Source organism: Choristoneura fumiferana, chromosome 4 (genome assembly GCF_025370935.1).
Source record: "Choristoneura fumiferana chromosome 4, NRCan_CFum_1, whole genome shotgun sequence".
NCBI lineage: Eukaryota > Metazoa > Arthropoda > Insecta > Lepidoptera > Tortricidae > Choristoneura > Choristoneura fumiferana.
This window is the reverse complement of record NC_133475.1, coordinates 19,216,874-19,231,951: the sequence shown is the minus strand read 5'-3', so window position 1 is coordinate 19,231,951 and position 15,078 is coordinate 19,216,874. Positions and strand designations below refer to the sequence as shown.

At 39.6% G+C, this 15,078-nt stretch overlaps 1 protein-coding gene across 2 annotated transcripts in view; it reads left to right on the top strand.

Moving 5' to 3' along the window:
* Window positions 1-11,956, top strand: part of fwd (phosphatidylinositol 4-kinase beta fwd) — a 67,777-nt gene extending 55,821 nt beyond the window's left edge. For both annotated transcript variants that reach the window (XM_074087173.1, XM_074087174.1), the window contains exons 4-10: window positions 6,915-7,178; window positions 7,751-7,918; window positions 7,986-8,219; window positions 9,278-9,456; window positions 10,291-10,402; window positions 10,846-10,987; window positions 11,188-11,956. In XM_074087173.1, coding sequence (XP_073943274.1) covers window positions 6,915-7,178; window positions 7,751-7,918; window positions 7,986-8,219; window positions 9,278-9,456; window positions 10,291-10,402; window positions 10,846-10,987; window positions 11,188-11,369 — 1,281 coding nt within the window. In that variant the 3' untranslated portion in view covers window positions 11,370-11,956. The remainder of the gene's footprint in view (window positions 1-6,914; window positions 7,179-7,750; window positions 7,919-7,985; window positions 8,220-9,277; window positions 9,457-10,290; window positions 10,403-10,845; window positions 10,988-11,187) is intronic.
* The last annotated feature ends 3,122 nt before the right edge of the window (window positions 11,957-15,078 follow it).

Here is a 15,078-nt window from a genome sequence, read left to right as displayed (position 1 = left end):
GCTTGGAACATAAATATTGAGGTTCTTCTTTTGCCAAACAGGACATAGGTACAGTCACGCTAAAAATATGTATACAAAAACAAGGTTGCATAAATATGTAGTCATACATTGTATCAAAAATATTTATCTATTACTGACACCAAAAAATTGTATTCATTAAACTTTTTCAGTATTATGTAATCACAAAATGCTTCAGAAAGTTGCATACTTAAATAAATTCCATTAAATGTATCCACCTCGTAGGCAAAAATAAGTATACATGAATGGGTTCCATATACATATAACCACACCAATTTGGCAAATATTTGTATACGCCGTTTGATTCATAAATATGTAAACACGATTTGATATTTTGATTCGTTTTGAAGAATTACTGTTTTTGTTAAGATACATGTCTGTCTCTTTCGTAACCTGCATGCGGCAGGGACATACATACTACGAATCCATACTCCATTAAATAATATTATATACTGGTGACCCGTTCCGGCACAACACGGTTACGGTATACATAGACACCGTGAATCACACTATTTATTTGTGAAACCGCATCAAAATCCGTTGCGTAGTTTGAAAGATCTAAGCGTACAGACAAAAAAAAGCGACTTTGTTTTTATACTATGGAGTGATGAATTGAAAGTAACTCTGTCTGTTCCGGTATCACTCGAAACCGACTGGTTTCGACTGTCAAGGGGCTGAACATAGGGTACTTAGTTTTTATCTCCAAAAGCAACCCTTAAGGGGAGAAAATGGGGATGAACTGGACTGGAGTGAGCAGGATGAAATTGGTATGGATATATTTAATTTTTTTATACACCATCAAGATCACCAAATACTTGGGAACGTCCAGAGTGGTCATTAAATATCGACTAAGCCAAAGCGATCAAGTTGTTCGGGTCATCCACTGAGGACAGATCCACTGAAGCATCTATAATTTGCAATCTTTAATCATTGTAATTTAATTATGAAGACAGCTTCTGAATGACGATGACAGAATGGCGATCTTGCACTTGACAGTATAAGTATATGTAAGTAATTGATTTTAAAATGAAGTTCTTCCATGAACCAGTGACTTTCTTTTTATAATATAAACCTATCTGAAGTTACAAATAGGTAGTGTTTCTATCTTGCAAACCCAAGAACTGACTACAGTGCGGGGGCCTACCACTAACAATTAACAATATAATTAAATAAAACAAAAAAAATGCTTAGTGCACCTTTCTGAGAATGACCTAACTGAAATACTCAATATTTACAAGTCAATTCAATCTAAGGACTGTCAAGTGCTTCATAGAATAATCGTGAGATAGACGTATGCAGTGACAAGTCCGCACTGTTTTCGTGAATTGTCAATCAGTTAAAATACAACTTACGATTCTATGTCAGTCAGACAAGGTTTGTTGTTGCAGTCTGGATACATATTATGAATCAAACGGCGTATACTTTATTTTTGCCTACGAGGTCTGATAATTTAAATTAGAAATTTATTTAAGTTATCAACATTTCTGAAGATTTGTGATTACATAATACTGAACAGTTTAATGAATTTCAATTATTTGAAATGTCAGGATAGATACAAAGTTATGATGAAAATGTGGCGGCTACAATTTTTCAAATTTTTTTTGTTATAATACTTTTAGACGTGACATGTACTTACCTACTTATTTACTTTTTGTAAAAGCTAGTCTCACAAAGTCAATATATACTAAGTGTAGTTTAGCTTTCATAATATCCACTTGAGAAATCAGTTTTATTCAATGTAGTGACGATGAATCTATGTATGCTGAAAGTTTCAGCATAATTATAACTTTATTACCTCTTAACTCGTGTGTGAAAGTACATTTAAATTTACCATAAGTTATGCGGTGCAGGAAAACATTATGACAGAACCCGCACACAATTTAATGATGTGTGTGTAGTTCCCGATCCGACTTGGTAGTAGGGACGACGTATATAGACCGGATAAGGAGTATTGTTTTTGGCGGAACTACAATACAATACAATGGCTCTTTATTCTATACAAAAATTGTAAGCGACTACTACTTTATTAATTTAACGGCAGTCTCCCAAAAGCCGCCAAAACTAGGCTAAATTGGAGGAAATCACTGAATCAACCGTATTTATGTTGTGTGTTTCCTCGTCTCCTAACGATGATACTGTTTTGTACGTAAATGAATATTTAATAGCACAATACCAAATATCTAAATAGTTTAGGTTATTAGAGTATGTGAACTTGTGAACTTCATTGAGGCTAATTTAACTAACAGAATTAGACCCGGCCCTTATTAGGGGAGGGCAAAGTGTGTCACTATCCGTCGGTGCTATTGATGTTATTGAACCTTTGGTATAACATGTTTTATCAATTTACTTTATCTGTTTGTGGTAACACTGTACTTTCCCAACATAATGCCTGACCTGATAACGATATAATGAACATATTAATTTGTATAGTATTTATATTGTACTACTTATGCTATAACTAACCGAATAAAATGGCAATTATACTTTTGTTATTGGTTGTACTGTACCAAATTTCCAGTTTCTAGGGCACCTGAAAGTACCCTGTATTGTCATCTGCAAAAATATCCTACCAGCCCTAGAAGCAGACTCGTATCTGATATTTTAGTAACCCTTTGTTGTATCGTACTTGCCCGATTTTTTATAATGTGAACGTTAACAAACTAAAACAATTAATTAGCCATGCTTGAATGCCACTAAATAGATACCTTGGCAAGAACCAGAAAAAAATAACTGTGATTGATGATAATGTTTACATTATTTATTACGCCGTACCAAAAGTGTCGGACAGGTGACCGTAACTACTCTACAAATATAACTACTTAACAGACACAAGAACCATTGCGGAATAGCCATAGTTAATAACTGAACCGACTCAATTTCTTAGTAAAGAGATTAGTTACGTGAACAGTCGGCTGCGTACGTTTTCTGCCAAGAACGTCGACTCTTGCCTTTCTAATGTTTTACTTAAAGTAACTAATTTACTTTCCATGTACAGAGCCTGTTTATCCACTCTCACTGCTCAGTATCATGTATACCATGACATATTAAGTGCAAGGACTTGTAGAAGAATCGTTGCAGTAAATGTGTCTTTCGGATGTCTCTCGTTTTGTCGAGTCGGCTGTAGTAGACTGTATCTAAATAACATGAGGCGTGCCTGGTTATTTTTCTAACAACAGATAATTTAAACACTTTTGTTTAGTGACATAAATAATTTACATAAATGTCAAGTTACCGAATTTATATAGAAATCGTCAAAGGGAATTTATTTTGAAACTGTTATTTGAAACTATTTTACTATTTAAAAGCTACGGGTATTTTATATTATGTGGCAGATACTGTGACGCCGCGGCTGCTCATTGGAACAAAATCTTTCACACAAATTGATTATTATTAATATTTATTTTAACACTCCTAAGAAGAAGCCTCTCCTCTTGACCTTCCAGGAACCAGACCACCTGTGAGGCTAGCAAGGGCGTTGGACGCTTATCTATCTTTGCGTCCTTTTCTGTAGGGTTTTGTTGGAAAGGGACACGTTGAGCAAAAACAAAAGTCATTGGCTGTTAACTACTCAATCACTTATCTCGACCTTGATATTATCCAAGGTACAATTTGCGATTCAAATTATGTATGTATTATCATTATTATCATCGTGAGACCCGGTAAATCCCGAGTTTATTACATTGATTATGTGATAAGCACCACGCCAATTGCTTTTTTTTTTGTTTTGTAATGAGTTGTTGATTGTGTTTTAATTATGCAAAATTATTTTTATTTGCGCTAAATTACAGCGGTAGATAAATGTATCTATCAATAACTGATATATTTGGTTCTTCGTTTAGCACGTTTGGTTGATACGTTATAGACAGCGCCGGTTCTAGCCCTTGATTAAGGTAGATCGAGATTGTCTACACCATTTCCGCGCCTCTCAAAAGCCGCCATCAAAATGTTATTTGCATTGGAAACTGGAAAATGGCGCTCCTTGCCATCTGGTGCCTAGGGCCACCGCTTCTCTTGCTCTACCCCAGCCAGCGCTGGTTAGAACGAATATGGCTGGAAAGGGTTGAGACCTTCACCAGCCTTACATCCTGAGCATTATTGGCGTGTATTGGCTCGATTCCATGGTAGGCAGTTGGTAGTTTGCACCGCAGCATTTCGCCACTAGTACCAGTGTTACAGTCAAGTGCAAAGATGCATATCTTCGACCTTAATGTTAAGTGCATAAAGTCGTGTATACTTACATATTGTTGTAACTTTGGCCGTGTCGATATCATTTTGCACTTGACTGTACCTACCCTGCTAACTCAATGCACGCCATAGCTTGAGTTAAGGGATATAGTATAGGTGTACTGCGCAACCGGGAAATGGCAGGGAATGGCAGGACCTGTTATTCTTATTGTTTGTTGGCATACATGCGAGGGAAAGAGAGACCCTTTTCGTAGACAACAATAGACAAGAACAATATATAGACTTTTACTTGTAACTTTTAATGCGATTGGTTTATAATGACATATCTTAATATTAGCAATAATAGATAAATAAATGTGATGGGAGTTGCCTGACACCTATTGACTAAATCCCAAATTAATTAAGGAGCTGGTAAATATTATGCGCATAAACCTTTCAGTTAGACATACAAGACAATTTTTGATTTTTTTCTACATAATATATCTCATCATCTCCTGTCATCAAACAAGAACCTCAAGAGCACCTCAAGCCATGTAGTGATGAAGCTTATCTGACCAGATATTTCTAGTCAGACCTAACGGTACCTAACAGGTTTCTTTTCTTAGTTCACAAAAAAAGTCCTTGCTTCATAACGCCACACACATTTAAACTAAATTAACTCTTAAATTACTAACATTACTAGCTCTAAACCACCTATTGCCGCTTTGCTGAGCCCCCGCGGAAATGGTCGGTCCTTTCACACCCCGCAGCAGACTCGAACTGGGCGACCTTCGCTGATCGCCGCGATACCGCTCACGCCACGATTTACTAGCTGCTGTGGAATTGGATACACTACTTGCTGTTTAATTAGTTTCTACTAAAGGCTATATTCCTTAAAAATATTTCATTATTCTGACAGCTAGGAGAGAGCTATGCTTGGAGTTTCTTTCGTGATAGAATCCGGGTTACGAAAATTCGCCGAAGACAAAGTCATCGACATAGCTCGAGGAACATGCAAGTTATAGTAGAATTGGGTGGGCCACTTCACTCGAAGAACAGATAACCGTTGGGGGAGAAAAAATTTCGCGTGGCGACCACGAACTGGAAGACGAAACGTTGGCAGACCTTCCACTAGGTGGACTGTCTGACTAACTAGTTATCTGCACATGGTTATCTACAAGAAACAAGGGGTTTTACCGCTCTTTGTGTATCTGTCTGTGGCATATCTAATAGGTCCTATGCGGATGGACCTATTTTGATGCGTTTTTTAATCGATGTAACCTTAAACTTGTTTTTTATTTTTGGATTCTCTCTTTCTAGGCTATAAAAGTTACGATATATAATATAATACTTACTCGTATAATCTAATGGTATGCTATGTGCAGTAAATCCTCATAGTAAAATGATTTAACAGGAAGCTCCATTGCTTGCATACTGTCTAACTATACGGCCATGGAGGAGTTAACCTATAGAGTGAGAAATAACATCTAATTTGATTAAGAATAATCGCCAAACCACTACGGCACTGCAGCACTCTGATCGATCGAACTGAGATCAAGTAGTAATAGTAAAATATTATGATTGATAGTAAATATTTTGTCGTTGCGTAGTTGCTTGGCGAAGTAAATAAACTCAATTGTTTATGTAACTCTATCTATCTGTCACCTCTTCACGCTTAAACTATTAACCGATTTATTTGAATGAAATTTGGTATGGATATAGTTAGAAACGTTGAAAGACAGGAAAAACAACACATTTATTTATAACAATATTATATTACTTTGTACACACACAAGCTAAAAATAAAAACATTAACTAACTTAGATGCTGTTATAATATAAGGTCTCGGCTCAGCATGTCACTGGTTGAAAACCAGCACTGGTCTTCCGCCGGGAAGGGCGGTTCTTCATGGGATGGCGTTAAATTAATTTATCGCAAAGTTGCGGGCAATATGGTATAGGTGACAAATCACGAATGTGTTGTTTAACTGAATAGTATGTATTTACCACTCTATTGGCTAATTTCTCTGCATAGGTGAGTTGTGTGCACACAATGCATTTTGTCATCTTCCTTGTAGTTATTTCCTATTTAATATGTTAGTTAGTAATTGTTATTCCTATTTCCTTATATTGTGCTCAACTCCAGGCATTGTTATTGAACTGTTATTGCGTATGATACTCATGTATACGGTGTTCTAAATAATGGTGGTTAAAAGGTGGTGCCTCGGCAATTAGGTATTCTTACAAATAATACAAAGAACATAAATTGAACACTGAAAAAACCGTTGCTGTATTGTTTTAGAGGTCCTCTTAGGCCCTGTCCGCACTGCGATTTTTTTTTTGCGGTTTTTTTCTCGCAATTCTGTAACACATTGAATCTTATACGAGTACTTATCCGACAGGCGGTAAGAAAAATCGCATAATGAAATTGTATGTAGAGCACGGAATTGTATGACACAATGACAGCTGATGAGCTTGATGCATCTAAATATTATGTTATTTTGTTACTAATATGTATGTCATGATCCGTCATGGCGATAAACTCTAGAACTGACGTTGTCATGGCGGTTTGTTTACGGTTTGTGCTAGTGTCGCCCCTTGCGCAGAGTTTTGCGTAATATCCCCTATCTATATCACCATAGGCAGCGGCTTGAGCTGCTTACAGTGCTGGTGGGCTGACGGCGCTCAGCTGCGGCGCAATTTTGCGTAACATTCGATATGTTGTTGTTCCAGGCCCCGTACATAATGTACGTGGAAGTTCTCGAGACGGAGGGTCACGCGCCGCTGCCCCCCCGCCTGCTGCCGCCCGCGCCCCCCGCGCCGCACTCGCCGCCCATCCGGCACACCAAGAGCGAGGAGAACCTCGTGCCCGAGTGGCCCGCGCTCTCGCTCTACTCGCCCCTGGACGACGCTGACGCGAGCGACTGCTGGAGCCACGACGATGATGAGGTCGGCCAGTACGCGGCGAGGGCGCCCGCCGCTGATAGCGTGTCGCAGGTGAGGACTTTCATTTTTTTTAGGGTACCGGTGTGATGTCGTCCATATACCGCCATGTAAATAGACCAGTCGCGCTCCCGACCCGCACCCGTCGGCTGTGTGTGTTGGGTTTTATAGCGATTTGTATGTTCTTGATTAAATTGTAACTAGTTTTAGATTTTTCCTTTATTAGTCTTATCTAATACATTTAAGCAATTCTTGTGTAGGTATTTCTTTTGATGGGATCTCGGAAACAGTTTCAATGATTTCGATGAAATTTGCTACATGGGGTTTTCGGGTTTCTAGCTTGGTCTTATCTCCGGGAAAGTGTGTGAATTCGAGTTTTTAGTATATACTATTCGTTTTTTTTTTAATTTTTCCTTATCAATGTATTTTACCCTGTGTATTTCCTTGTTTTTTTCCCTTCTCTCTCTTTGTTCGATCGAAGCGCTTTAATACTAATTATGAATACGAACGGCATTTGACGCCAACGCCTGTGGCGTCGTAGCTCTCCAACGGATGGTCCGATTTGGAGGCGGTTTTATTGTTGTTGGTGTTTGTTATATATTATAGTAGGGTCGTGTTGTCGGCAGATGTCGGGCGCGTCGGCGTCAGCGCTGTCTCTGTCGTCGTGCGGGTCGCGCGAGTCGCTGGCGGTGGGCGCGGGCGAGGTGCGGCGGCGGCTGGCCGACGCGACGGCCGCGCCGCCCGCCAACACCTTCCGCCACGACCCCCACGACCCCTCCGCGCTCGCGCTCAAGGTACGTCTCGTGTGGCCTGTGTAACAATAGCTAACCAACAGACCTTTAACCCAAACCTTAATTCCAGGAGTCGTGGGACTGTAAGCTAGCGCGGATGCGTTCGTCGTCCCCGTACGGGTCGCTGAGCGGCTGGCGGCTGCTGGGCTGCATCGTGAAGGTGGGCGACGACCTGCGCCAGGAGATGCTGGCCGCGCAGCTGCTGAGGAGGCTGCAGGCCGTCTGGGACCTGGAGAGGGTGCCGCTCAAGCTGCATCCCTATGAGATACTGTGTCTGGATAAGGAGTCCGGCCTGATACAGCCGGTGATTACTTGTTTATTTAGGGGCTGTTTCACCACCCATTGATTAATTGTAACTGACGGATAAATGTAATGCCGTCTCCGTCTATTCGAACAAAACAAACAGAGACGGTATCACATTTAACCGTCAGTTAAAATTAATCAATAGGCGGCGGAACAGCACCTTAGTCTAGTGTTTTGGTTAATTCGTTGTTATTTATGAGTGTTGAATCCAGAATGTAGCGAAGGACAGAATCCTGAGCGTAGCGAGGGACAGCGTAATGATCAAGTGATGAGATATTCGTGGCTGATACAACCTACCTGACATTGATTAATTGTAAACAATGCCGTAATTCAAAAACAAACAGAGACGGTATCACATTTAACCGTCAGTTAAAATTAATCAATGGGCGGCGGAACAGCACCTTAGTCTAGTGTTTTGCAATTTTTTTCATGACGCGGCCTCCCTAGGTTTGAAAAATATTTAGCGACCCGCTGCTTACCTCCACATACAGTTAGTTGTATTATCTTACGATGATAATACAAACATCGAATTGAATAATCATACAAAATACGATAAGAGTATTTTATAGACACTGTGACCCCCTTAAGGGAACCCACAGATTGAAAAACACTGATTAGTCGTATGTTAGTGTAGCGACTCCTAGCGCCAGCTAGTGAGCAAATATAGAAACTCCAAATCCAACGCGTCATCAAAGTTTCTCAACTCGGACGCATTATGTACAACACAACTTCCGGCTTCCATCGAACTTCGGTCCCCAGGCATAAAGGGGTTGTCATACAAGAAACGTGTTTTTCAGCGTTTTTCTGGTTACCAGGCGTTGTTATTTGTTGCTAGGCGGGCAAGGTGACAGCTGGCAGTTGCTAGGGGCTAGTTGATTCGTCTTGACAAGTACCTTGGTAACCAGGGGCAAAAAGTACAGTCAACAAAAGAAGCTTGCGTTAAAATTTTTAACAAAAACTTATTACTGAACTGTTTTTCAAACATTGTAATTAGGCACGGAATTCATGTACGAGCCCGACTTGCACTTGACGGTTTTCAAGCTTGTTCTTCGTCCTCAGGTGCTGAACTCGGTGTCGCTGCATCAGATCAAGAAGCAGTCGGGGCGGTCACTACGCGCCTGGCTGGAGCTGGAGCACGGCCCGCCCAACAGCGAGGGCTTCCTGCGCGCGCAGAACAACTTCGTCCAATCAGCGGCCGCCTACGCGCTCACTAGTTATCTGCTGCAGCTCAAAGACAGGTACGCTTTGGATTACAGATGGGTGAATCCGGATCTGAAGATTCAAGAGTCGAATCCTCAAGCGAATCCGAATCCCCTATCGGCTTCTTTCAAATCTTATCGACTCCGCGGAGTTTCTAACTCTACGATACGTCGCATCCACCGATTGTTTGCCAAATCTCACTAGAATAATAAGAATAAGAATTACTTTTATTTAAGTATCTAAAAATGACCACCATTACAATATACCAGATGTATATGGTGAGTACCAAACCAGGCTGAGCCTGTATCTTGGCACTCAAAGCTGAATTGGTTTACAAGTTTTTTCAATTTTATTTATTACACTGGCTTTGTCACTATGCCAGTCTATCTGGTGGGAGGCCTGCCAACGCTTCGTCTTCCGGTTCGTGGTCGACACTCGAGAATTTTTCTCCCGCGACGGTTATCTGTAGGGTGTATCTATTACTTTTTACGCTAAACTGGCTAGATATCTGAATCTGTAGAATAACATAGACCCTGTAAATAAGGACTAACACGTAGGCTACATTTTGTTCTAATTTTCCCTCGGGAACCGAGGCAACTGGAGGTCCATGGGGGAGGTCTATGTCTAACAGTGGACTTCCTACGGCTGATATGATGATGATGTTGATGATTCCCTTGGAATTGGGTTTAACACATATAAAAATTCTAAAATCTCAACCGTAAAGTCTAGAAGCTTAAAGTTTGTACAGGAATTCCCATGGAGTAAAATTTAGGAATTTAAATTCATCTTCATTTTGTGCCGAAAATGAATCATTTTTTCATCTATAGGTATAAATGGATGTATTTTATCAAGGTCGTCGTTTTTTTTTTCAGGCATAACGGTAATATTCTACTGGACAGTGCGGGCCACATCATCCACATAGATTTCGGATTCATATTCTCAATCTCACCGAAAAACCTTGGATTCGAAAGTTCACCATTCAAGGTAAACCTATGAGATTTTTAAAAGATTTTTTTTCATGCAAATCGCTTGACAGTTACAAACACAACAAATAATAATTAACCAAACAGGTGCAGCCGTTCTAAAGTCATGAGCCAACATTATGTTTTGTATTCATAGATAACTTAATGTAGGTACAGGTACATGGGTGGATTTGTATTTAAGTACTTATCAATTCCACTTTCCACTAATCCCACTAATATTATAAATGCGAAAGTTTGTAAATCTGTTTGTTTGTTTGTTCACGTCAAAGCTGCTGTGGTTGATAAACGGATTCTACGCGGTCGGAGTCTCGGGAAATTGTTAGTCTACTCATAACACGAGTCAAAAAGTCAAAATATCTTTATTCAAGCTTTGCTTACTTTGGGACTGGGTGAATTAGTGTCAGGTGTCCCGTAATATGTATTTATGTGTGTGTATTGTTGCAGCTGACGGCGGAGTGCGTGGAGGTGATGGACGGCGAGAGCTCGGACATGTTCGGGTACTTCAAGATCCTGATGCTGCGCGGCCTCATCGCCGCGCGCAAGCACTGCGACCAGATCATACACCTCGTCGAGCTCATGCGCATGAGTGAGTCTACAACAACATTTTTAAGTAGCCCATATAGTGTCCAACTCCTGGGCAAAGACCTCCCCTCTTCCATAACTCCCGTTCTAAATCCCGAGTGTGTTCATCGTTATGAGTAAAGATCGCGAAAGTTTAATACATATGTACTACTAACTAAAGCCGCAGACTCACTACAAGTGTTAACTTACATTACCCTTCCCCAGGTGGTCAGCTGGCGTGCCTCCGCAGCAGCTCGGCCGTATCCGGCTTCCGCGCGCGCTTCCACGCGGGACGCACGGAGCCGCAACTGCAAGCCCTGGTCGACCGCCTCGTGCGCGATGCCTTACACTCGCTCTCCACGAGACTCTACGACAATTACCAGTACTACACCAATGGGATACTCTAGCCCGCTACACACCGACATGTTCCTACTAGATCCATTGCTTGCTAAAACCATTAATGGAGCTGGTAGGGACACCGAATGCATACCAGCGATTTAAGGACACTTGGTAACACTACGCTGACCGGACGCTAATGACTCACTAATCTGTATAACCTCTCTACTGGATTCACTTGACGGCCGTAGATAGGACGTCTATTTTGGCATGTTCCTACTGGATCCATTGCTTGCTAAAACCAGTAATGGAGCTAGTGGGGACACCTACTACTGCATACCAGCGATTTTAGGACACTTGGTACACGCTGACCGGATGCTAATGACTCACTACTCTGTATAACCTCTCTACTGGATTCACTTGAGGGCCGCAGATGACATGTCTATTAGCAGAGCATGTTGCCCGTAGATCCATTGCTTGCTAAAACCAGTAATGGAGCTAGTGAGGACACCGACTGCATACCAGCAACTTTAGAACACTTGGTAACACTGTTTACTCTGACCAGACGATTGACTCACTACTCTGTATAACGTCTCTACTGGATTCACTTGACGGCCGTAAATGGGACATCTATTTTGGCATATTGCCACTAGATCTGTTGCTTGTTGGAACCAGTAATGGAGACACCGAGGGTAGACCCTAGTAGCGACTTTATTAAAACACTGGTAACTCTGTTAGCCTTGACCGGACCCTTACCACTCTTACTATTCTGTATAATCATTCCACCGGATTCACTTGTCGGCAATAAATGTCGACGATACGAAAGGTTATTAATTAAATACCTTGGCATTCGTTGTAGATTTTAAGCTCCAAAACAGCTCATCCAATTACGCTGCTGACTGTATAAGGATGAATTTGTTAAAAAACCATTGTACTTTTTGGTTGTCAAATAAGTGATCCAGTTGAAAAACCATGTACCAAAATAATGTTTATAAAAATGTGAAATTCTACTTTTATCTCACGTTAGATAGATCCTTCCCATTAAATAGTTGAAATTTGAGTGATTTTGTAGTTTTTAATTGTTTAAAATAGAGCGCAATCGTTTATATTAAAGTGTTCTTTCATCAGAGCATCTAATGGTAAGTTTATATCACAAAAACATCGTGAATGCGTCGACGTCTCCTTTACTGTAATGACGTTTGAACCGAGCTGTTAAAACCTTGAATATTGAACCTTGAGGCAATTTTGATATAAACTTACACCAAGTGCTCAGATCGTCGACAAGACAAGATGTTTGACTTTTTGCAAGGAAAACGTTCTGACAGTGAAAATCGATTTTCTCAACTGTTGCTTGTAATAGCTGAATAGGAAGTCCCGTAATAGAATCATTTAGGTTATAGTTTCTAATCACTATTTTTGATAAATTCCAGAGATTTACAAGAGATTGGGTATAAGCCAAGTTGTATGTTGATAAAGCCGGGTTCGTAGCTACATTATAAAAGAAATATATAATAAAAAATGTAACAGAATTGATATCTGCATCATTTTCTAACGATCTCAGTAATAGATACTACGTAAAAGACTCGACACGCTTTTGACAGCTGTTTAAATCACCTACCAGCTCACCGCCAGAGCACTGGTCTATAGGAAAGGGAGGCTCCGAGTCGAGCGAGATAATCTTACATTGGATTAATTAATACAGTGTCGCTCCGACCCGGCTTTTGTAGCGTCGTATGTCGTATCCCATGTAGTTCTGCGAATCGTGCCATAACCGGTCAGCGGCCATTTTGTTTCGTTGCTCAACCCGCGCCGCCGCGCAGAGCCGTCCATTTTAGCTTACCCACGCTTTTTGTGTACAATAAACGCTGCTAGAAGGGAAACTCATTCGCTTTGCAATTCGGTAAATCCTGTACCACTAAGTTTCTTATTATGTGAGAGATATCTAAAATGTCGTCTCTGGTTACTGTAACAAAATAAACATCATTACTGATACCTGTCGCATAAAATGTCAGGAATTTACCAGTTAACTGTGGTACCGGAAACCGGTACCCGTACCGTATAGGTGAGCGTAAGCCTGAGTTTCGTTTCTGCCAAGTGTTTATTGTCATGCTTACCCCAGCACCGCAGAAACTCCGCGCGTAGAAATTATAACTTTGGAAACGTGTAAATAGTAACAAAATTATGATAATTTTCGCAATGAGAAGACTGATGTTCAAGCATGAAGTGGTTTAGATTTAGGTTACTTATCCTTATAAATTTAAGTTTTAACGATGTATATTGAAATTAGTTATGTGTAATAAATTTGTAAACGCTGGTTCTCATTTAACCCGCGCGTTCAAGACGCGGCGTTTTAGGCGATAATACGGTAAATTGTTGAAATTGAAAATTAGATAGACATGTCTTGAAACACCAAAACGATTAGACGAATTATAATAAAATTGTGGCAGCAAGCTTATGGTAAATTTATGTAATGTTATGTATGAATCCTGTTGTATGGCCGATTGTTGTTTGTGTCGCGAGGCTGCGCTAGATAGGCACTTTATTGTATGATAATTAATTACAAATAGATAAATTAAAGGCATCAGTTTGTTACACGGAAATGTGGATTTTAAAATGTTGATAAATATTGGTTTTCATCAGTGATGTGTTGCAGATACGAAATGTTCAAGATTGTTGCGATTGTTTTGTAAAGGTGAATCAACTTTTTTGCGCTTTGTAAAATACCTGATCATCGATCTATAGTTTTGTGATCTGTATAATAAAATAAAGCACTAAAAATACATTGATTTTATTTTAAATTGTGTGCCAATAGGTGGAAATGGGTTAAAAAAGCTGATTCACTTGTATTATAAACTTTAGTATAGAATAGTGGATTGAGACAAACGTTGCCAAATTATAAAGGATCCCGTGCAAAGCGAGACGCTAATATTTTTCGATATATTCAGAATTTCCCAGATATTCACTTTATGAAGTTTTCTATCGTAATAAAATATTAGTATAGAATACACATACTGACATGTTAAATGTAACTTTTATTACCTACGAAAGCCTTTTTATGTATAATTATTAATTAAATTACGGACAAATAAAAAAGTTAAAAATAACATGGCTTATAGTTTAAATTTTTTTAGAAGACCTGCTACAGGGGTGAGGGCGTGGCGTGGCTGATTTTGCGGCGTCTGTATGTGAACACACCCTTGAAGAAGGTCTTCCGACGGGACCGAAACTAGTTTCCGACTTACACTTGTGAATTGAGCCGTTTAATTTTAAATTATGATAAATCATGTCTCACGAGAGTTTGGATAATACTAAAAAAAGAGATCAGTAATTTCTATGTCGTCAGATTCGATTTGTTTCAAATTATCAGACGCATTCGGCGTTTAAAAAATGTATGTTGATGAAGTTGTCGTCAGTTGAGGCGAGAGATCGTTCCGTGTAAATTGGCTAGTTTTAATATAATTTATGAATCTGAGTTGTGATTTGTATTTTTGTGTGTGTGTTTCGTCGTCGGGATATTGAAATGTAGATAGCTTATATCGGATGTACCTTTAATATTTTAATCTAATATAGTCGCATTATATTCGTTTTCTAGTTAAAATAAAATTGTAAATAGAATAGCATTCGCTTGATACTTCGATACGATAATAACTATTCCAGTTGCATCCAAAGTCCAAATTTATATTTTTTGTCGAAATTGATTCCAAGTTATTTATCAACATGTACAGGTAATTGTAAGTACTATAATGTTTATCTTAATTTTTTAAAATATATATCATGATT